Below are 23,380 nucleotides of genomic sequence, written 5' to 3' on the forward strand. Positions count from 1 at the left end.
CAAACCCAACTTATGTCATGTGCCCATCTTAAGTTGATTGTTTGGAAAGTAAACAGACTTGTAGCTAGCAAGCAATTACAGTACATTAAGACAATGATGGACTGAAACATGTCAGACCTGGGGCTGGCATAGGGAAAGACTGTTGAGCAGGGTAGTAGATCCGGGCTGGATGTTGACCTCTGTGACCTGTGCCAGCTGGTACGTACATCCGACCTGGTCCATAACTGGACAGTTGAGCTGGACCTGATGGCTGGTAGGACTGGTGGCCCAGGGTGTAAGGCTCTATTCCTACAACAAGTGTGTGTATAGTTAAACGAGTGTTAAGGCTCTAACCCTACAACACATTTATGTATAGCTACATGAGGGTGTAAGACTATTCCTACAACATATTTAGGTATAGTTACATGAGGCTGCAAGGCTCTATTCCTAAAGTTTATGTATATTTACATGAGGGTGTAAGGCTCTGTTCCTACAACAAGTGTATGTATAGTTAAATGAGTTTTAAAGCTGTATATTTACATGAGGGTGTAAGGCTCTGTATAAAAGATCTGTATAAAGGTATCAACAACTAAAATCTGTGTTCAGGTAAACTCCTAGTTTCTAACACTACCTGTAGAGCCATCAACTGAGCCGGGATTATACCAGATCTGTACAGGCACAGGGTTGAAGGCAACTGTTGGGTTCCCTGCCACAGGCTGGCCTGCAGCACTGATGGCAGAGCTGGCAGGGTATGTAGGGCCCATTGCATGCTGGGAAGGCATCAGCCTTGTAGGGTTATCAACTGGGTAAAACCTGCCAAATCATAGTGTTACAATGTTAATAGCGCTTTTATATTTTCTGTTTTAGAAAGTTTTTTTTCATTTAGATGTAAGCATTCTGTGTCAAAATATTTAAAAACTAAAAAATATTCTCTAATAAAAGTTGCTAATAAAAAAAGAAAACATAGCAGTCCACCAAGAGAGGGGGTAGACTGTGACTTACATAGGTAAAGCCTGTGGGTTGGTGTCTCTATAAACTCCATAGGGCCTCGAAGTCTGGCTTGCTTGGCTGGGTCCCAGGCTACTTAACCCATAAGGCACTTGAGGGGGGTAGTCCACATGAGACAACGGACCCACGGCTGGATGGATAAAACATATTTGTAATTGAAATACATAGCGGGTCTTTACTTTAAATAAATAAGGAGAAATCTTGTCTTAATCAAAGTAAAAATTCAATATTTGTTCATTTACCTGTGTGGTGTGAAGACGGAAGCTGGCCAGGTACTTCTCTAGGTGGTAAGTGAGGAGCTGAGCCTGGTGGTAAGTGAGGAGCTGAGCCTGGTGGTAAGTGAGGAGCTGAGCCTGGTGGGATGTGAGGGGCTGAGCCTGGTGGTAAGTGAGGGGCTGAGCCTGGTGGGATGTGATGGGCTGAGCCTGGTGGTAAGTGAGGGGCTGAGCCTGGTGGTAAGTGAGGGGCTGAGCCTGGTGGTAAGTGAGGGGCTGAGCCTGGTGGTAAGTGAGGAGCTGAGCCTGGTGGGATGTGAGGGGCTGAGCCTGGTGGTAAGTGAGGGGCTGAGCCTGGTGGGATGTGATGGGCTGAGCCTGGTGGTAAGTGAGGGGCTGAGCCTGGTGGTAAGTGATGGGCTGAGCCTGGTGGTAAGTGAGGGGCTGAGCCTGGTGGTAAGTGAGGGGCTGAGCCTGATGGGATGTGAGGTGCAGACGCTTGTGGGAAGGACTGGGTTTGATGAAAATCTTCAGCTCTGCGAACAGGCTCAAAAGCTGAAGAAGCAGCCAATGGCTGACCCCTGCTGTTCTGCCTATTGTGTGGGCCATAAGTTTGTTGAGGAACAGCTGCATTCGTTTCTATACCTGAAAATTTTAAAAGTTCAACTTTTTTATTGTTATGTCTAAGAATAAAACAAATAGAAGTTTTAAGAACAAATTTAATATTTTATGCAAAAGGCATTTGGGATTTTCAGTTTTATAATGTATATAACTATTATTAAAGTAACTATCTATATTACCAAATTAAATAAATTAAAAACAACAGGTTTTAATAAAGTTTATTTCAGTAAATGTTTTTATTTTAATTAAGTTTATTTCATTAAATGTTTTTATTTTAATAAAAAAATTTTCAGTAAATGTTTTTATTTTAATAAAGTTTATTTCAGTAAATGTTTTTATTTTAATTAAAATTGTTTCAGTAAATGTTTTTATTTTAATAAAGTTTATTTCATTAAATGTTTTTATTTTAATAAAATTTATTTCAGTAAATGTTTTTATTTTAATAAACTTTATTTCATTAAATGTTTTTATTTTAATAAACTTTATTTTAGTAAATGTTTTTATTTTAATAAACTTTATTTTAGTAAATGTTTTTATTTTAATAAAAAAAATTTCAGTAAATGTTTTTATTTTAATAAAGTTTATTTCAGTAAATGTTTTTGTTTTAATAAAATTTATTTAAGTAAATGCTTTTATTTTAATAAAGTTTATTTCAGTAAATGTTTTTATTTTAATAAAGTTTATTTCATTAAATGTTTTTATTTTAATAAAGTTTAGTTCAGTAAATGTTTTTACTAAAACCTGCTCACCTAGGACACGGGTTTTTGGAGTTGTCTGACTTGGCAACCCGTCTGCTGCTCTTGAGACAGCAGATTTCCCACCAGGTGGTGCTTTAGATTCTCTTCTCTCAGTACCCAGATGTTCGGACATTTGGCCTAACCTCTGCACCCAACATTCAATAATTAATGTGTGCATAACATGAAATTTCATCTTAACTACCGTCATCATAAATTTGTTTATTGTCTTAAATATTTTGATGAAAAATTAAGTACCTGATTAGACTTGACAAGCACTGTTGATGCTATATGATTGTATTTGATGAAAACTAAAGTACCTGATTAGACTTGAGGGGTGCTGTTGATGCTATATGATTGTATTTGATGAAAACTAAAGTACCTGATTAGACAGGCACTGTTGATGCTATATGATTGTATTTGATGAAAACTAAAGTACCTGATTAGACTTGACAGGCACTGTTGATGCTATATGATTGTATTTGATGAAAACTAAAGTACCTGATTAGACTTGACAGGCACTGTTGATGCTATATGATTGTATTTGATGAAAACTAAAGTACCTGATTAGACTTGACAGGCACTGTTGATGCTATATGATTGTATTTGATGAAAACTAAAGTACCTGATTAGACTTGACTGGCACTGTTGATGCTATATGATTGTATTTGATGAAAACTAAAGTACCTGATTAGACTTGACAAGCACTGTTGATGCTATATGATTGTATTTGATGAAAACTTAAGTACCTGATTAGACAGGCACTGTTGATGCTATATGATTGTATTTGATGAAAACTAAAGTACCTGATTAGACTTGACAAGCACTGTTGATGCTATATGATTGTACTTGATGAAAACTAAAGTACCTGATTAGACAGGCACTGTTGATGCTATATGATTTGATGAAAACTTAAGTACCTGATTAGACTTGACAGGCACTGTTGATGCTATATGATTGTATTTGATGAAAACTAAAGTACCTGATTAGACAAGCACTGTTGATGCTATATGATTGTATTTGATGAAAACTAAAGTACCTGATTAGACTTGACAGGCACTGTTGATGCTATATGATTGTATTTGATGAAAACTTAAGTACCTGATTAGACAGGCACTGTTGATGCTATATGATTGTATTTGATGAAAACTAAAGTACCTGATTAGACAGGCACTGTTGATGCTATATGATTGTATTTGATGAAAACTAAAGTACCTGATTAGACTTGACAAGCACTGTTGATGCTATATGATTGTACTTGATGAAAACTTAAGTACCTGATTAGACAGGCACTGTTGATGTTATATGATTGTATTTGATGAAAACTAAAGTACCTGATTAGACAGGCACTGTTGATGCTATATGATTGTATTTGATGAAAACTAAAGTACCTGATTAGACTTGACAGGCACTGTTGATGCTATATGATTGTATTTGATGAAAACTAAAGTACCTGATTAGACTTGACAGGCACTGTTGATGCTATATGATTTGATGAAAACTTAAGTACCTGATTAGACTTGACAGGCACTGTTGATGCTATATGATTGTATTTGATGAAAACTAAAGTACCTGATTAGACAGGCACTGTTGATGCTATATGATTGTATTTGATGAAAACTAAAGTACCTGATTAGACAGGCACTGTTGATGCTATATGATTGTATTTGATGAAAACTTAAGTACCTGATTAGACTTGACAAGCACTGTTGATGCTATATGATTGTATTTGATGAAAACTAAAGTACCTGATTAGACTTGAAAGGCACTGTTGATGCTATATGATTTGATGAAAACTTAAGTACCTGATTAGACTTGACAGGCACTGTTGATGCTATATGATTGTATTTGATGAAAACTAAAGTACCTGATTAGACTTGACAGGCACTGTTGATGCTATATGATTTGATGAAAACTAAAGTACCTGATTAGACAGGCACTGTTGATGCTATATGATTGTATTTGATGAAAACTAAAGTACCTGATTAGACAGGCACTGTTGATGCTATATGATTGTATTTGATGAAAACTAAAGTACCTGATTAGACTTGACAGGCACTGTTGATGCTATATGATTGTATTTGATGAAAACTAAAGTACCTGATTAGACTTGACAAGCACTGTTAATGCTATATGATTTGATGAAAACTTAAGTACCTGATTAGACTTGACAAGCACTGTTGATGCTATATGATTATATTTGATGAAAACTTAAGTACCTGATTAGACTTGAGGGGCACTGTTGATGCTATATGATTGTATTTGATGAAAACTAAAGTACCTGATTAGACAGGCACTGTTGATGCTATATGATTGTATTTGATGAAAACTTAAGTACCTGATTAGACAGGCACTGTTGATGCTATATGATTGTATTTGATGAAAACTTAAGTACCTGATTAGACTTGACAGGCACTGTTGATGCTATATGATTGTACTTGATGAATACTAAAGTACCTGATTAGACTTGACAGGCACTGTTGATGCTATATGATTTGATGAAAACTTAAGTACCTGATTAGACTTGACAAGCACTGTTGATGCTATATGATTGTATTTGATGAAAACTAAAGTACCTGATTAGACTTGAAAGGCACTGTTGATGCTATATTCCCCCCTGATATGTGCACAGATCCTGGCCTGTTGCCAGAATGACTGCTGCGAGATGAAGTTCCAAAGTTGGCGTTAGCTGAGGTATGTGTCGTGGAGCCAACAGTAGTCACCTGACTTCCTGATACTTTACTTGGTGGAGTTGGCTGGGGAAATACAGCAAACTTATTCTTCTTGACCTACTGTTTTAAAAACTAAAAATATAATCATTGTTTTCTAAAATAATTTCTTCCATTTCATGTTAACATAAAATATTTTAAGACTGTTCAACAATAAAAAATGTTCCCCTCTAAAATCCCTGAAGATCTTACAACAGAGTCGTAGTTCTGGTGACCAGCCACAGGAGTTCCTGCTGCAGCCCCAGCTGTCCTGACAGCAAACCCAGGACTCTGGTCAGCTGGTCCATACTGGAAGAAAGCATCCGCCTGGGTGGCCATTTCTCCAACATTTGGCATGGCCTGGACATAAGCAGACTGCATGGCCAGGGTCTCCTTCAGGCTGTTCACTTCTTGTCGAATGCGCCACAACTCATCATCGAAAGCTGCACCAACTGATCAAGATATATAACAAAAAAATAGGTATACATGTTTTAATCTTTTTGTTGAATGGGCCACAACTCATCATCAAAAGCTGCACCAACTGATCAAGACATACAACAAAAAAATAGGTATACATGTTTTAATCTTTTTGTCGAATGCGCCACAACTCATCATTAAAAGCTGTACCAACTGATCAAGATATACAACAAAAAATAGGTATACATGTTTTAATATTTTTGTTGAATGGGCCATAACTCATCATTAAAAGCTACACCAACTGATCAAGAAAATTACAGACAACAAAATGTAAGCATGTTTTAATAGTCATTCTTTTTTAAAGTGAATGGATTACAAATCTTAACAAATACTTTAAATCAAGTAATTATTTAGTTTAGATAATAAATTATCCAGTTATTATCATTTCATTAACCATCATTAAAAAACTAAAGCTTCAACTATACAAATGCCATTTTGACATTGCTTTTAATATTGTTGTTATGGGAAATTTGCCCAACATTTACTGCATTTTAAATTTCTATATTGAATTCAGTTTAAAGAAATTTTAATTAACCAGCACTAATGCTGTGCCAAAGATATTTACAACAATATGTAAGAAGATTTTAAAATTTTAAGCATATTTAATGATACTAGAACCAAGTAATCTTCCACAGTGATTGTCTACATACCTCCATCTGGTCCTTGCTGAGCTAAATTATCCAGCATCTGGTTAAGCTTCTCTATCTCCTCCCTCTGTTTGTCCAGGATGTCATATAGCTTTTCCAGCTCATCTTCTTGGGCAGCTAATTATTTTAAAAAACAATCATAACCAACAGAATTAGATTAGCGAATTTAAAATATAAAATTTAGAGTAATAATTCAAAATGAGTTACTTTATCTACAAAAAGAAAAAAAAGGCTAAAATTTTAGAAAAATAATAACCAAAAAATAAACTTTTAAGTTTTAATATAAAGTGTACATAGTTATTAACAATTAGTGAAACAAATTTTTCATTTTATAATCCCTAGAAACTCCCTTGGTTATTCTTACATATAAGCTGGTTGGACATATCTGCGTTACTAAACTCCTCATTCAGAACTCTTTCTCTGTCCTCTAACATTTTTTGCAAAGATTCAGCAACAAACTGCGCTTGATCTAAGTCTTGGGCAATAACTTGAATCCTGGCCTCTTGTTTCTCCTGCATGTTAAAAAAGCAAAAGATGTAATAAAAGTATGCAAGTTGTCCAACTCATGATGATAGAAAATTGAAGTTTGTTTAAAATAAAATAATTTTTTTTTTCCTTTTTTTTAGCAATGTTTAAAGTGAACAAAATATTTGTAAAGTTGGATGAAGTGCAGGATTAAATTAAAAGTTTAAAGTAAGACAAAAAATTTCTAATGACTTACCCTCATTAGATCAAGGGCCTGCCTGTATTCCTCCATCTCAGTTTCATATTCTCTTTCTTTTTGGTGAGCTTCATCTCTCCAGTGAGCTGCTTCTTTTTCAGCTTCTGTCAACTAGAGGAAAGTAAATGTCATATTATATTTCATCAGAGCAACTAGGGGCACAGTCAATGTCATTTTAAATTTCATAAGAGAGCCAATTGGTTATTTAAAATTTCAATCCTCAATATAGAGCTTACAATACTGACACCAGATCAATATCTCAGTAGTCAACTTAAACTACTTATACTGGACCAGGTAAAGTTAAATACATAACATTTATATGCTAGCAAGTAATCAACCCAAACCTCATACAATTTGTTTTATTAAATTCAACAATAACAGTATAGAATTTCAGCCATGCTTTACATTGCATGGCATCAAACACAGCAAATGAAACACTAAGTAAGAAGTTTGACTTTTTTTAAATCTTAAATTTACATCTAGACTAGAAGTTTTCATAAAATTTCTTAATTTACTTTTTTGGACAAGTCGTTTTCATGATTCCTCATGTGTCTTTTCAAGTCCATCAAATCTTTCTGCAGCACATCAAACAAAAGTTTCTCATCTGAGTTCATGGAAGAAGCTCTGTCACTGTCTGTGTCAGGCCTGTAAACAATCCGCACTGGGATGGATCCCTGGTGACACACAAAATCAAACTTACATCACTCTTGTATTCCAGTTTTTTTTAACATGTGCAGTCAAAGTTTTAAGTAACAAAACAAATTCAAAATCTTTGTCAATAAAACAGTCAAGCAAGTAGGCCTAAAACCAGGGCTAATAATCAAACTAGTAGACCTGGGCTGTTGCAGATGTTGTTGGTGATTACTAAGTTTGTTTAGAATCATGTTCTTTTTAAATATATTTAAAATGGTAAGTTATAAATACAGGAAACAAAATTTTCTTGCAATTTGCTATTATTTGTTTTCTTTATTTGAAAAGTTTTAACTTTTAAAAAAGTAAACAAATCATACTTCCTGGTTTTTCTTGGCTTCGTCAAGGGCTCTCTTCAGTCTCTTCAACTCATCTTGAAGCTTTTTGTTTTCTTCTTCAAGCTGGGGAAATTTTTTTAATCACTTTCATTGGAAAGTAAAATGATTATTTTATTTATTCCAATTATTTTCATAATTTGCTTTTTTTAACATCATTTAAACAAATGTAAAATTGAAATAATGTAGTATGACTAGCATACTAATTACTTTAAAATATCAAGAAAACTATCTCATATGAATTATTTACAATGTTTTGACTACTAAACAAATATAAATCCCTAAATAAGTCATGTGATCACTAAAAAAACTAATGTGATCACAAAAGAAGTCATGTGACCATGAAATCAACCAATTACCTTGCTGCCATTGACATCCTTGTCTGCCTGAATGGCTGCCTCTGTATGCTGAATTTGTTCTTTTAAAGCTTGGATCTGAGCATCTGCCTGTGAAATCATTTTTTGTTTGTTTCTTAATTTTTTGTTTCTTACTTTTTAAATTACAATCAGTTGTAGCTAACTGCAAGTTTTCTTCAAATATTAAATCAGTAACATGAATAAAAGCAACTACAAGCTTCAACATATCTAATGTACATAAAACACATGTAGTGTCTTCTCTTTTGTGTGAAATCAATGTTCCTTTATATTCTTAGACATGAACTAGAGACAAAAATGAGTAGGGGTCTAAAGTAGCAAAATAATGTGCCAGATAGTAAGTTCTACATTTCTCAGAATTTAGGGTTGAGTTCAAAGTAAAATTATCATTTCATTGAATCTATTGGTCTGATTCCTAAATGGTTTTCATCATTGATATCTGCTTTAAAATGACCCAAAGACTAAGTGAAAACCTCCATTCATCCATAAGTTGAGTGTCGCAAATATTGTTGTAAAGTCTTCCCATATCATTCTGAATTATTTTACAGTAGCATTTACAATTACAAACTCATTGTACTTTAACTTTCTGAAACGCTGAGGTCTGTTTCAAGTTGACTCTGGCCACGGGGAAAAGAATCTGAGAATCATACAGAAGATTTTAAAGAATTATCTTTGTCTGTCTTTTAATAACTAGAATTCCTACCTTCTGTTTATATTTTTTCAAGCTCTCCATTTCCTTGGTGCTAGTGTTGATTTGCTCCTGGGCATGTTTCTGTAACTCTTGAAATGCAAAACCAAGTACATCATTTTTATTCTGTGGTTGGATGGGGTCCTGAAACAATAATTTAGTCAGATTTTTTTAAATTTTAGAACTTTTAAAATCATTCCTTTAGAAATAAACATATTAAAATTTCCTAACTTTCAACACCAATTAAAGTTATTTAAATAATTTATTGAGGTCTCATTACCATATTTTTAAATTCATGAGTAAACTTTTTCAGCCTTTTCTTCAGATCACTGGGTTTGAATCCATCTTCTTGTTGTTTTTGTTTATATTCTTCCACCTGATCTCTCAGACCAGCATTCAAGGCCTGTACAGATTTTAATCACATTTTTACTCACTCAGGCATAACAAGAAGAAAAAAAAAAAAAAAAAAAATCTCTATTGAATAATCATTTACTATAAACATTTCATGCAATAAACTATATAGACCTACATAATGCAACATTAACTAAGTATAATATATATATATATATATATATATATATATATATATATATATATATATATATATATATATATATATATATATATATATATATATATATATATACAATGGAATAGAAAAAACTGAATAGAAAAAAATGAAAGAGTTTGACCTTGGCAGCCTCTAGCTGTTGGACAAGTTTTTTACTCTCCAGCTCCTGTCTGTTGACGTCCTGAATTTTCTGGGTCATCTTCTCCGCCCTCTCCCTCTCTATTAACAGCTGTTTCTGCATCGCCTTCTTTTCAATCTAAGGAACAAAAGATGAAAATATAGACATAACTTTACTACACTTGATTGGAGGTTTTGGTCAAAGAACAAAGATTTACTGCTCTAAGACTGCTTTCTATTTAAAGCACTAAACCAAGGGCCATAACTACAAAACATTTGTGAAGTTAAAGATAAACCAGAATTGAGCTGCGGCATCATTTTCTTTTTAAAATAGAAAATACAATTATTATTTCTATTTTTAGTATGGTATTAATACCAATAAAATGTTTAATCCTTTAAACATGCATGATTGTAGCTGTTTAGATTGTTTAAATTTGACAAAGATTTTTTAAAAACTAATTATCATTACTTCAGTTTTTTTCTCTGTGTCTATTAATGTTTGTCGCAACTGTTTAGCCTCATTTTCAGCCCGCTGTAGTTTATCTTGTAATTCTGGGTCATTTAACTTAGTGCGATTGACTTGGTCTTGTAGTGTGGAGTTTAGGTCCTCAGTTTTCCTCAGAGAATCTTCTAGCTCTGTAAGTCTCTGTTTGCAAACATTAAATATCATCAGGTCAACACATTTTTGTGTAAGTGATGTAATATAACACAGTAACACAGCCCAGACATGGCAATCCTAGATAGCACAGTCCAAGAGTTTGTTCAACCAAATGTTCATTAATCAATGGTGGCCTCACAGATCAAAATTATTAGCCATGTTGTGCATGAGAACTGTGTAACATAATTCTTGTAGGTTTTATTTAACACATTTCTTTTATTAGTTATGTTGTGTATGGGAAGTGTGTAGTATAATTATTTTATAAGTCATGGTGTGTATGTATAACATGTACAATTAAAGAATATCATAGACCAACAAATACACAGTGGTGACCTTCTGCATAAGTCTGGCATTGTTAGACTCAGTCTCAAGCTTGTGTAGATCACTCTCCATGCGTCGGATCTTTTCCTCCATTCCTCTCTTCTCCTCCACCAAACGCTCCACCTCATGCTTGTGGTGCTCACTCTGACCTTTGACATTCTCTAGATACCCAGAGAGACCACTGACAATGTCATCAAGTTCTTGTCTCAGTTCCTCATTCTGTTCTATCTGATCTGTTGAGTGGACAATAGCATTGGTCAGTGTGTTTCTGATTAAAAAAAAAAAAAAAGTTTCCCTTTCAAACCTGACGGTCTATGGGGCAAGTGAAGTAGAGTTCACTTGTTTCTGTGACCTCGGCATATGAAGAGATAGTGTGGTCAGCACTATGCCCAGCCGCCTTTACTTTCCCTAACGTGAGTTAGGTACCCATCAGAGTTGGGTGGACTCAGGGACGGTTTGCTGACTTGAACCCGGATTCGAACTCGAGACTAACGGGTTAGTAGTCCAGCTCTCTACCGCTAGACCACTCCGTGTTTCTGATTAAACTGTTATGTAAACAATAGCATTGGTCAGTGTGTTTGGGTCTGATTAAATTGTTATGAAAACAATGCTATGGTCAGTGTGTAAAAGTGTAAAAGCTAGTGAAAAACAAGACGCCAATACATGAGCATTAAGTTGAAATAAATTTGAAGGGACAGTTCATTCCTATATCAATACATAATGGCTCCTCTGTGTAAAAGTTTAAAAAAAAAAAAAAAACAAGATGTTAAGAAACATTAGATTTTATAAAGATTGAGTGAAATTGATGAAGTGTGAGACAAAGAATAACTGACCAGTGGAGAGTTGCTTCTCCAGATTCTTGATGTCAGCTGTCTCTGCTGCTATGTTGCCTATGGCCTCTTCAAGTTCTTTCTCCAGCTCTTGTTGTCTCTGACTGGCTACATTTATCTGAGTTTCTTTATCATGCATTTCCTTCATTTTTGTTTCCTTTACAAAAGTCAACACACATCAGATAAGTCATTTATTAATAGCCATGTTTCTAAACTAGTCAAGTTACAGAGTACTCATAGATGAGGTAACTAAATAATAGAGTTATCATGTAAATATAGGTGATGATTTATTGTTACAATTTGACCACATAATTCTAAGTAAATATCATTGGGTGTTATGGCTGACTGCCTTTACCATATTGAGTCAGTAACATATAACGCAAATCTAAAGCAAAACATTTATTTTTCAAACCAAAAACCTCAGGTTAGTTAACAAACAAAAAATTTTGTTGAGCATGAATTTAATAACAAGACTCAAAATTGATACTTGAAGACTTACATAAGTCTGACTACGTGGATCCAGTTCTGTGAGATGCAATTTTAATTTTTGCAAATCATTTTTGTCTTTTGTGATCTGGACATTTTTTCTATCAATTTCTGATTCCATTTGTGTGGCCGAGTTGCGAAGTTCGTTGACCTAATTTTGTTTGATAAATGTGTGTGAATCTCATGTGAAACAATACATTTAACAAATAGTAACTGAAGATGCAACTTTTGGAAAAACAAAGGTAAAATTTTATCAAGAGCCATAAGTGTTGAAGAGGCATTTTTACACTAGGCCTAAATTTGTATGAAAACAATGGAGCAGAGTTTCATAATTTAAAAAGTCATTTATATTTATAACAGAAAATAACTAAACATCAAATAAACTACTGTATCTGTATGAAAAGAACACTAAATGATTTATAATTGACTTCTTACCCTCTGCATTTTTCTGGCAAGCCTGTGTCTGATTTTGTATTTGTTGTCTTCCCTGAAAGGTTCAGGTGTAAACCTATCTGTGGCAATCTTCTTCAACTCACTAGTTGCATTCAACAACTTCTTTTCTGTGTTGGATAAATCCAACTGTAAAACTCTAAGCCTTTCTTCAGCTGCAACAGAGTTAAAAACACATAAAGGTTACTCAAAAGTAAATAAATGCTAAATTTAAGCACAATTTTATAACATTTACATGTTGAAACAAAAGGATAAACATGTTACAAAATAATGTACATTAACTTCACAAACTCAAACATTAAAATAAACCGGGAGTGATCTCCCCTAAACTTTCTCGAATATTCTTATATAAAATAACAGGGGATGGGAACTCTGGCTATAGACATGATTTTTAATCCATTTTAAATACTTAAAGTTTTAAAAATAGAATAAAATCTCGTAGACAAATTAATTGCACACCAAGTGAACGCCCAATAAAAAAGCGCATAATAGTGCGCAATATTATTAGTACTTTTAAAATTTACATTAGTTTTTTGAGAAATCGGAAGTAGCGTAAATTACTACTTCCAGTCAACGGAAATTACTCAAAATTTAACAGAAGGTAGAGGATTAGATCTTTTACTTACATGTGAAATTTCATTTATCTATCTGAAATAGTACTCAAGTTATAGGCTTTTAAAAAATTCAAAGTAGGAAAAGTACCACTTCCGGTTATCGGAAATCGCTCAAAAGTTGATACGGATCTACGATTTTGATAAAATACTTATATATGAAATTTCATCAACCTAGCTGTAACGGTACTCAAGTTATCGTGTTTACACACGGACAGACACACACACAGACAGACACACACACACACAGACATACGGACAAGATTGCAAAATTATGTTTTTCCGTATCAGTGAGGTGTAAAACGTCGAGATCTGTAAAAATCTCGATTTTTTTTTTTTGCACGATTACAATACTTTCTCTATACTACGTATATACGAGAAAGTAAAAAAGCTGTAAAATTATAATTTAATACAAGCGTGAAAGCTTCAATCAGAATCATAAATATTTATAAAAATCTCTAATACTATAACCAAACTATATAAACTCTATTAGAAAACTAATAAACATTTTTCCAGGCTTTAATTTTCCTAAAAAATGTGCCCACAAAATAGAACTTGATTTTTAATCCATAAATAGATTTTAGCTTTTTTTAGCACTAGGTTACCCCAAAAAAGTCAGAAATTCAGGAGTGTACAATTGACCATTCAAGTAGAAAACAGATTAATTACAATTGTTATCTTACTTTTCTTTAACTCTATTTGTTTTTTTTCCAGTTCATGATCTTCCTGTGTTTTTTGGTTCAATGGTTCTGACATGACTCTGTGTAAGACACCACTAGAGGGCTGAATGCTGTGTAGCTGAGCTTTCTTTGCTTTGGGAACAATATTGATCTCTTGGGCATGCTGGTTCATGCGAAATCTGGCACGGCCAATGTATGCGCTTTCTTGTAAGTCAGAACTGTCATCATGCTGTTAATAAATTGTTTCATTTATTTAATTTATAGTATAGCTTAAAAATTATAATTAATTAACAAAATGTCAACTACTTTATTGAAATAAAATAGTAAAGATTCAAGTTGCTGACACTTTTTAAAGCTATTTCTTATTGCTTGGTTCATGTGTCTCTAATGGATGAGAGACATAAAAAATGTATGAAACTGAATGACTTCAACCAGTACAATAAAAAGCTAACAACTTTTTCAAGTCAGATAACTCCCTAGAACATTGCTTAAGTATGAAGTCTCAAACTGTTAAAGCTAAAAGAATATTGTGGAACCTAACTGCTTACAACAAGTCAAAGAATATACTTCCTAAAATTAGAAATGTTTTATAAATGTATTTACCTATAAATTTAAAATCATGTATTTATAATGCTATATTACAGGATCTTTAAAAAAAAATAGATTGACTTACACTGTCTGCAGCTAAATGTGGAGCATCTGTTAAACTATCAAATTTTGAGTCAATTTTATGGAAAGCAAGTTCCTGCTCCAGTTGATAATGTTTCTGACTTGCTTTATTTAAATCTGATGTTTTTTTCTTCAACTAGAAAGAAAATGACATTAATTTTATTTATTGTGTGATAGCAGTAACAGATTTAATGTGCAAGTTCTGGTTGAATAGAAAATTGGTGAAACAAATAGATAAATAACAGTTTATTTTAATTCCAGTCTGTCACACTAGATAAGTTGAATAAACCTATACAGGACATCTTTCATAAAAAGAATTGCAGCAATTGAATACAAACGTACAAGCTCATCTTTAGCTGCTAGTTCCTGCTCCAGTTTTTTAACTTTTTCCATCAGATCTTTTTCTTTAGACAAAAGCTGATGTTGGGATGATTCATGCTGTGACTTTTCCTAAACATTATCAAACATTATTTGAATTAATTTGACAATAGACATTTCGGGAATCATGTCAATGGTTATAAAATGGTGTAAGGAAACAGTACAATAGAAAGTTTTTTGCATACAGATTATATATATATATATTTTTTTTTAAATGACATTTCTTAGCACAAAAAAACAAATTAATTAAAAGATAAAATCTTAATCCATGGCATAATTTATAACCTGCAGAGATTTGCTATGAGAATCCTCTAATAGTTTATATTTCATTTCTCCTTCCTCTAACTTTTTCTCTAACTGCTCTACTTCATCTGTAATAAAACAAAGTTCATCTATCTTTTAAAAGCTTTGATATTTGAAACTTTAAAATGTACATAAATTATTTCATTTATTAAAGTGACTTTTAAATTTAATTTATCATAGGAATCATAATTACAGTGAAAGAAATCTAATTAAGGCCTAATTAAATATGCATTGCAAAATTGTGTATCAGCCATAAGAATTTTTTTTTAATTTAATAGTGCAACCAAAAATTAACCTAGGGCAAATCTTTCTTGGGCCTGCTTTCTTTCTTTTTCATTAACCATCTGATTGTCCAAATTTTCTACAGAGCGAAGATGGAATATAATATACAGTCGACTGTGTGACAAATCACAAAGAGGATTTCCAACAACTTCTAATTGGATTATATCTGGTAAAATTTTCAACTTAGAAACTTCACTCAGCTGAAAAAAAATAATTTTTAAATGTAATTAATTTTTAAGATTTTTTTAAAATGGTTTAATTAAATGTTACTTAAGCTAATTATTGAGTTAAAAAAAAAACACAAAAAGAATTCTTTTTACAATGGGATTTATGAATGGAAAATTAAAACTCTACTAGCAGTTTAATTTTTTTTTTTAAATTTCAAGCACAAGATAAAAGAGTTTTGAACCAAATTAAATTTTCTTTAAATAAGATTTAGCAAATTTCACAATATAACTTAGTGTGCTGACAAAATGTGCTTATTGAATATGACTAAGGTAATGTATTTTACTTACTGAAGTCAATTTATTTCTTGCAATTTTAAAAACTCTGAGAGATTTCAACTTTTTAGAAAACCATTTGGGAATATGTTCAATTTTATTATCATTTAGATTAAGTGTCTGGAGTAGGCCCAGATTCTCTATGCCCTCAATTTTGGTTATCATGTTATGTGACAGGTTCAAATCCTGAAGACGGAGCAGTTTATCAAGACGCTCCATCTTCTCAATAAAGTTGTAGCTCAAATTTAATATCTGAAGTTTTCTAAGTCTGTCCAAGTTTTCAATATACTGGAATTAAACAATTGCATAAAATAAAATATTGATTAGAAGAATATTAAATGCTGAACAAGAAAAAACCTCTTAAATTAAAGTATTCTAACTAAAAATAACTAATTTCTCATTCTATACATAACAGCAAAACACTAAAGATTATTAAAGAAAGTTTGGTTTTCTTGCTTTCATTATTATATAAAAATGCGTGTGCTTTGTTCTAGGCATCAACCTAAGGACAGAAATAAATTATAACATAAAAAATTATCCTATTATCTTCAAACAGCTGTTTTAGATGTACCATTCATGTGTTTATGTCCAGTAAAAAAAATAGAGATGGCTGGACACAGTGCTAACCACACTATCCACTTGTATGCAGATGGATTCTACTTCAATCTGCCCAATAGACTGTATGGTTTGAAAGAGGTACTCATTATTTATGTGTTCCAAGTTTTGTTTAAATACAGCAGCATACAGTGATTGAGAGTGACCACACTTGGCAGTGACTGATTGGACTTCTTTTAGAATGAATTGTAGATGTATATTTTCCACACTTTCTGGTGAGTTATTTGAAAGATAGTATAAAAACAACAGGATGACGATAAAGAGGAACTGTTAGAGAATTGTTAAAAACTATTATGACTGTTACTTTGCCAGTAGAGAGTATCTGTTGTGGATGGATTTACTGTTATAGGGGAAGCTAAACTGTGTTCCTATGTAATTGAGTTCCCCCAGTAGCAGTTTTCAAAATAGTTAAGGTTTACTTACTTTTATCTTTTTTCCTCCTTCTTTACTAAGAGTCAAATTCAAAGATACAATGAGTTCAAAGTTCTCTTCCTTTGCTATTTTTTTAATCAAATCTTCTGTAATGTATCTTACTCCTGGGTGTTGACTGGGTACTGAAGAATTCAAAGTTTTTCAATGGAGTCAAATCAATTCTCAACTCTTAAATATTGCAAAACATAAACCCAATAATAATAATATCTGACACAGTAAAATTTAAGTTTACTGAAAATATGAGAAAGCGTAATTTTACCTGATGCTTGTGAGCGAGGTCGAACAGAAGAAAGCAGCGACCTCCGCCTAAATTCCCCAGGAGACACTGCTCTTCTAATACCAGTAGGTCCAGCATGACCCCTGGGTCCACCAACAAGGCTGATACTTGAGCCAATCTGGGAATTTAAAAAAAAAACGCAATTTATATTTGCTTTAACAAATGCAAGTTAAATTACTTTCAGTGGTCTTAATAAACACATCAAACATTAAAAAATTACTTGTTTTGGAATATCTTCAGCAGACTTTGTTAATTTTAAGTTAGAAGTGCTGTTGGCTTCATCTGATATGGCAGCTCCATTAGCAGGATTGCCACGTGAAAAAGTAGCAATTGGAAGATTAGACTGAGTAGACTTGCCTCCTTTACGATTCATGGCTGTTTAAAACTCTGAAAAAAAAAAAAAAAGATTTTTGGGATTACCATTTGATTAAATATTATTTTAGACTACATTTTATTTTACTAGGTCCATACTTTACTTGAATTATCATTATTAATTCGACAATACATATCAGGTCAATATCAGAAGAAAAAAGCTTAATTGAGAACTTTTTATAAATAAATGTATTGTACACCCTACTGCCATGATAGGAAACAAGTTTTAAAATTCTTTAATTTAATTTTTTGTTTGTTTGTTTTGTTTGTTGTTTGTTTTTTTTTTTTTTTTTTTTTTTTGCATTTAAACTAAGTGTAGTAGTAGTAGTGTTGTGTAGTTTATTGTAGGTCTAATAAGAAGTCTAATTAATTGATAATGATTGTCTGTGAAAATCAAAGCAGGCCTAGTTAACATACCTATAATGTTGAACATGAATCTTCTGTTACTTTCTTTAGCAGCTCATAGATCTAAAGTCTAAAGCAATACGAAACCATAATATTTTCATATTTTTTTTGTCTTGTACAAACTTGTTCTCAGATCAGAATCTGAGATCTCCAACCATTAAGATGTAAGCCTTAATATATTCAGAAAGCTTAATAATATCAAAGAAATTAATCTGCAGCGAAACCGTTTTTAGTGTCTTAAGGGCAGTTATGCAAAATAAGGGGTTTTGTAATTTCAATGAATGTAAGCGAAACTTCAACAATTTAATAAGACATAAACACTCCAGTGTCAGCCATGTTGTTTACAAAATTATTTACTGCGGAGTACCTTGTTACCGATTATAAATGCCAGCTAAGCATATGATGGTTTTGGCAAAATTAAATTAGAAGAAAACAAGTTGTTGTAATTGTTTGTGTGGAAGAAATCGAACATATAGAATATCAATCATATATTATATATCTATAATTAGATCAACAGGTAAAATGAAAACCCCAATCCACTGCAATTTTTAAAATGTCTCCTTACCCTGAAAAAATAAATATACTGTTCAAATAGTTAGACACATTTAATTAAATTATAACTATAGCAGTCGTTTATTAATAATGTAAACAATTATGCCGACACATTATATTGTATAGTATAAGGGTCGTCCATAAATGACGTTACACTCGTAGGGGGGAGGGGGTCCGTAATTTTGTGACTGTGTGATGAACAGGCCCTCCCCCCCCCCCAATATATATATATATATATATATATATATATATATATGTTACGGTCAAAGCCCGAAGTCGGCCAATGCTAGGATTGGCCGGCCAATCCGCGCATTGGCCAATATCGCCTCCCATAGGTAGGTCAAAGTCCGAAACTTTGCTTGATTTCGGCCTTTGGCCGGCCAATCCGCAGACTGGCCAATGTGGACCGGCCAAAGTCTGAAATAGCTCTTCATTTCGGCCTTTGGCCGGCCAGTTCGCGGACTGGCCATGGTGTACCGGCCAAAGTTTTAATTAGAAGATCATCTGGCTAGGGACGACCGGCCAAAGTCCTAATTAGAAGATCATGAGCAGATTTTGGCTTTTTATGCAGTAAGGATCATGAAATTAAGTCTTTATTGATTATTAATTACAGTAAATGACAGAAATATTCAAATTTTTTATTGTACTATAGTCTCAATCTATCAATATCATCATTTGTTACAACGAGTTGAACTTTTATGGCATTTAGAATTACATAGCAGCTTGTTATTTTTACACTTGAAGCGATTTGTTGTGCACTTAATTGTGCAATTGCTGCGAGTGTAGCCTTGGCCCCCAGTCAATGATTGTGAAGATTCGATGGTTCGTAGAGATTTTTCCTCAGTGCCAACTGACGACTTTATGAGCAGTTTTTCGTGAATAATTGAAAACTCACTTCTAGAATATATTTGTTTTAGAACACCATTGTCACCCACTTCATCATCTTTAAATTTTTATTTGATGTTTTAAGCATCTTAGCACCTTGAGTTTGCAAGCCAGTATGAGCTGCTGATCTGTGTTCCATGATGTCTTGTTTGTTGTGACACAATCTGAAGGTAATGTTCCCTCCGTACCCTTCGTCTGCTTCATTGGGTATTCCACAAATAGCAAGGACATCGTTGCCACAGGATCCAAAAGAATGAGCTGCACTACAATGTTTTTCACAAACTATACAGAATCGGTTGGCCACAATATTGTCACGCAACTGGTCTGGACGTTCCGCCACGGCAGTAGATGTGTTAGCTGAGGATGTCGTTGCATTTATGGCAACCTCTATTTCTTGTTCAATGTTCTCAAGATCTTCCTCAGTAACTATTTTATCGAGAGCCCATATATGGAAACTAACATGGATTTACATTTTTTTCTTTTGACAGCCATCTGCTATGTCTGTCTCATGGTCTGACGGCCCTTTTGATCCATGTCGCCTTGCATATAGAATGCTATACAAACAAGAGCTAAACAATACGTTACTCTCAATGAAAACGCACCCAGAATAATGAAAATGCGATCACAACTTAGTCTAGATAGAACATTGGCCAGGACATCCCAGCCAGTGCGCGCATTGGCCGGCCAATGTACAAAATACGCTGTCAAGTTTAAGCTCTTCGGACTTTGGCCAGTACGTCCCGGCCAGTGCGCGCATTGGCCGGCCAATGTACGAAATACGATCTTAGTTCTAAGTTCTTCGGGCTTTGGCCAAGAGAGCCGGCCAATCCGCGGATTGGCCGGCCAATCCTAGCTTTGGCCGCACTTCGGGCTTTGACCGTAACATATATATATATATATATATATATGTTACGGTCAAAGCCCGAAGTCGGCCAATGCTAGGATTGGCCGGCCAATCCGCGCATTGGCCAATATCGCCTCCCATAGGTCGGTCAAAGTCCGAAACTTTGCTTCATTTCGGCCTTTGGCCGGCCAATCCGCAGACTGGCCATTGTGGACCAGCCAAAGTCTGAAATAGCTCTTGATTTCGGCCTTTGGCCGGCCAGTCCGCGGACTGGCCATGGTGGACCGGCCAAAGTCTTAATTAGAAGAACATGAGCAGATTTTGGTTTTTTTTATGCCGGTAGGATCATGAAATTAAGTCTTTATTGATTATTAATTAAAGTAAATGACAGAAACATTCACATTTTTTATTGTACTATAGTCTCAATCAATCAATATTATTATTTGTTACAACAAGTTGAACTTTTATGGCATTTAGAATTACATAGCAGCTTGTTATTTTTACACTTGCAGCGATTTGTTGTACACTTGGTTGTGCAATTGCAGCGAGTGTAGCCTTGGCCCCCAGTCAATGATTGTAAAGATGCGATGAAGATGCGATGGTTCGTAGTGATTTTTCCTCAGTGCCAACTGACGATAATAAGAGCAGTTTTTCGTGAAGAATTGAAAACTCACTTCTAGCATACAGTTGTTTTAGAACACCATGTCCCGTTCCTAATTTGTGGTGTGTGTGTGGGGGGGTGTCGGGGTGGGGGGTGGGGGTGGTGTGTGGGGGGGGAGTGGGTTGGTTTCAGTGTTTCTTTCAGACTTTTTCCTCCCGGAGAGGGGTGGGGGTACTTGAAATTTACGGGGGCGGGGGTAGAATTTTCGGGGAGGGGGCGGACACTGGAAAAAGTATATAATTATATTTCGTTGAATGGGACGGTAGACATGTTTTTTTTCGGGGGGGGGGGGGGGGGGTTGGAGGGGTGGGGGGGTGGTGTGTGTGTGTGTGGGGTGGGGGTGGGGGGTGGTGTGTGGGGGTGGGGGGTGGTGTGTGGGGGGTGGGTTGGTTTCAGTGTTTCTTTGAGACTTTTTCCTCCCCGGAGAGGGGTGGGGGTACTTGAAATTTTCGGGGGCGGGGGTAGAATTTTCTGGGAGGGGGCGGACACTAGAAAAAGTATATAATTATATTTCGTTGAATGGGACGGTAGACATGTTTTTGGGGGGGGGGGGGGGTGGGTGGGTGGAGGGGGGGTGGGCGGGTGGGGGGCGGTGTGTGGAGGGGGTGGTGTGTGTGGGGGGGTGGGGTGGGGGTGGGGGGTGGTGTGTGAGGGTGGGGGTGGGGGGGTGTGGTGGGGGGGTGGGGGTGGTGTGTGGGGGTGGGGGGGTGGGGGTGGTGTGTGGGGGGTGGGTTGGTTTTAGTTTAGAGAAAGGAGACAGCACTATCAGCCTAGCGCCCGTTGTACCCTTCCTCAACGGGCCATTTTTCTCGTATATATATATATATATATACACATGTCGTGTTGTTAGAACAATTTGGACAATAGTGTATTTTGACGTCACACTTTTGCATTATAAAAAGCAATGTTAGAAAACCAGTTTTAGCCGTTACTTCGCGTTTTAAAAATTGTAATAGGAATTGACTAAAATACTCTATGTTGACAGAGTTCAGACAAGATTTTGAAAAAATATTGATGTTTTCAGAAAATGTCAACTGCAATTTTGAGAAAGGGTAGGGGGTGTAGGCTGAGGTGTGATGTTATTTGGGGGGGGGGGGGTGTCTAGGTTTTTGTGACGATGTGTGACTGAGGGGAAATGGGAAGGTACTGGTACAACAGGATCAAGCCGACACAGAGGCGTAGCGAAAGGGGGGGGGGGGCTGGGGAGGACGGACACATGTCCCAGGTCGCCGACCTTGGGGGGGGCAGAGGCGTAGCGAACCTTCCCTGCGCCCGGGTACAAAATTTCAATTTGGCGCCCCCCTCGGGAGCAAAGTCGATTTGCACCCCCCTCAAACTGTTTATAATGCAAAAATGCAGCTAAAATGACATTTTAATTTGTTTTTACAACCCATTTTGGCGCCCCCTAAGGTCGGCGCCCGGGGACATATGTACCCCCCTGCCCCCCCATCGCTACGCCTCTGGGGGGGGGGCAAAATGGGTTGGAAAAACAAATTGAAAGTTTGAGGGGGGCTGCAAACGAAAAGTTCGAGGGGGTGCAAATCGAAAGTTCGAAAGGGGGGGGGGGGGCAAATCGAAAGTTTGTCCCTGGGCGCCGGGAACGGTCGCTACGCCTCTGAGCCTACATATACTTCTGTCGCAAATAATTTAACCTAAGAATATTTAAGCACCCAATATCTGTTTATAGGCTGTATGTATGTATATGTATATATATATATATATATATATATATATATATATATATATATATATATATATATATATATATATATATATATATATATATATATATATATATATATATATATATAAATTATTATAAGTATAAATAAATTAATAATTATAATTAATAAATAAATTATAAGTTAAATTATTATTACTTGTGTTTTATATATATATATATATATATATATATATATATATATATATATATATATATATATATATATATATATATATATATATATATAACACAAGTAATAATAATTTAACTTGTCACTAAAACACCCCTCCCCGTCGTCACATATCGTCTCAACAAAGTTTACATCCACTTTAAGTGTATCGTCACACTTTCTGCCACACCCCCCCCCCCCCCACTCCACCCACACTCACCCCCCCCTCTCCCCCTATGAGTATGGCATGATTTTCCTTATTGGTGATAAATCTGTTACAAAGTTGTGTTTAAGCGGAGTTTAAGCGGTCTTGTAGCAAATCAAAATAGACTACTTTAATTTTTTTTAAACTGTAAATGTTGCGGTAATTAGATTTCCATCTTTTGTTTGTC

The 23,380-nt window shown here is 34.8% G+C and overlaps 1 protein-coding gene across 4 annotated transcripts in view; it reads right to left on the reverse strand.

The window, feature by feature from the left end:
- Window positions 1-18,506, reverse strand: part of LOC131955277 (centriolin) — a 45,800-nt gene extending 27,294 nt beyond the window's left edge. For all 4 annotated transcript variants that reach the window (XM_059319321.1, XM_059319322.1, XM_059319323.1 and 1 more), the window contains exons 1-31: window positions 18,167-18,506; window positions 17,598-17,764; window positions 17,360-17,495; window positions 17,092-17,222; window positions 16,069-16,341; window positions 15,567-15,753; window positions 15,254-15,339; window positions 14,933-15,040; window positions 14,595-14,726; window positions 13,925-14,150; window positions 12,616-12,785; window positions 12,194-12,331; window positions 11,698-11,851; window positions 10,877-11,097; window positions 10,355-10,531; window positions 9,890-10,024; window positions 9,478-9,600; window positions 9,213-9,341; window positions 8,495-8,581; window positions 8,121-8,201; window positions 7,626-7,784; window positions 7,111-7,221; window positions 6,754-6,901; window positions 6,393-6,506; window positions 5,479-5,717; window positions 5,134-5,313; window positions 2,573-2,705; window positions 1,230-1,847; window positions 982-1,117; window positions 611-792; window positions 118-288 (exon numbers count right to left, since the gene is read on the reverse strand). In XM_059319321.1, the coding sequence (XP_059175304.1) occupies window positions 118-288; window positions 611-792; window positions 982-1,117; window positions 1,230-1,847; window positions 2,573-2,705; window positions 5,134-5,313; window positions 5,479-5,717; window positions 6,393-6,506; window positions 6,754-6,901; window positions 7,111-7,221; window positions 7,626-7,784; window positions 8,121-8,201; window positions 8,495-8,581; window positions 9,213-9,341; window positions 9,478-9,600; window positions 9,890-10,024; window positions 10,355-10,531; window positions 10,877-11,097; window positions 11,698-11,851; window positions 12,194-12,331; window positions 12,616-12,785; window positions 13,925-14,150; window positions 14,595-14,726; window positions 14,933-15,040; window positions 15,254-15,339; window positions 15,567-15,753; window positions 16,069-16,341; window positions 17,092-17,222; window positions 17,360-17,495; window positions 17,598-17,750 (5,038 nt within the window). In that variant the 5' untranslated portion in view covers window positions 17,751-17,764; window positions 18,167-18,506. The remainder of the gene's footprint in view (window positions 1-117; window positions 289-610; window positions 793-981; window positions 1,118-1,229; window positions 1,848-2,572; window positions 2,706-5,133; window positions 5,314-5,478; window positions 5,718-6,392; window positions 6,507-6,753; window positions 6,902-7,110; window positions 7,222-7,625; window positions 7,785-8,120; window positions 8,202-8,494; window positions 8,582-9,212; window positions 9,342-9,477; window positions 9,601-9,889; window positions 10,025-10,354; window positions 10,532-10,876; window positions 11,098-11,697; window positions 11,852-12,193; window positions 12,332-12,615; window positions 12,786-13,924; window positions 14,151-14,594; window positions 14,727-14,932; window positions 15,041-15,253; window positions 15,340-15,566; window positions 15,754-16,068; window positions 16,342-17,091; window positions 17,223-17,359; window positions 17,496-17,597; window positions 17,765-18,166) is intronic.
- Window positions 18,507-23,380: the final 4,874 nt, after the last annotated feature.

Source organism: Physella acuta, unplaced genomic scaffold, assembly GCF_028476545.2.
Source record: "Physella acuta isolate Inbredline_101_S28 unplaced genomic scaffold, ASM2847654v3 ptg001062l, whole genome shotgun sequence".
Taxonomy (NCBI): Eukaryota; Metazoa; Mollusca; class Gastropoda; family Physidae; genus Physella; species Physella acuta.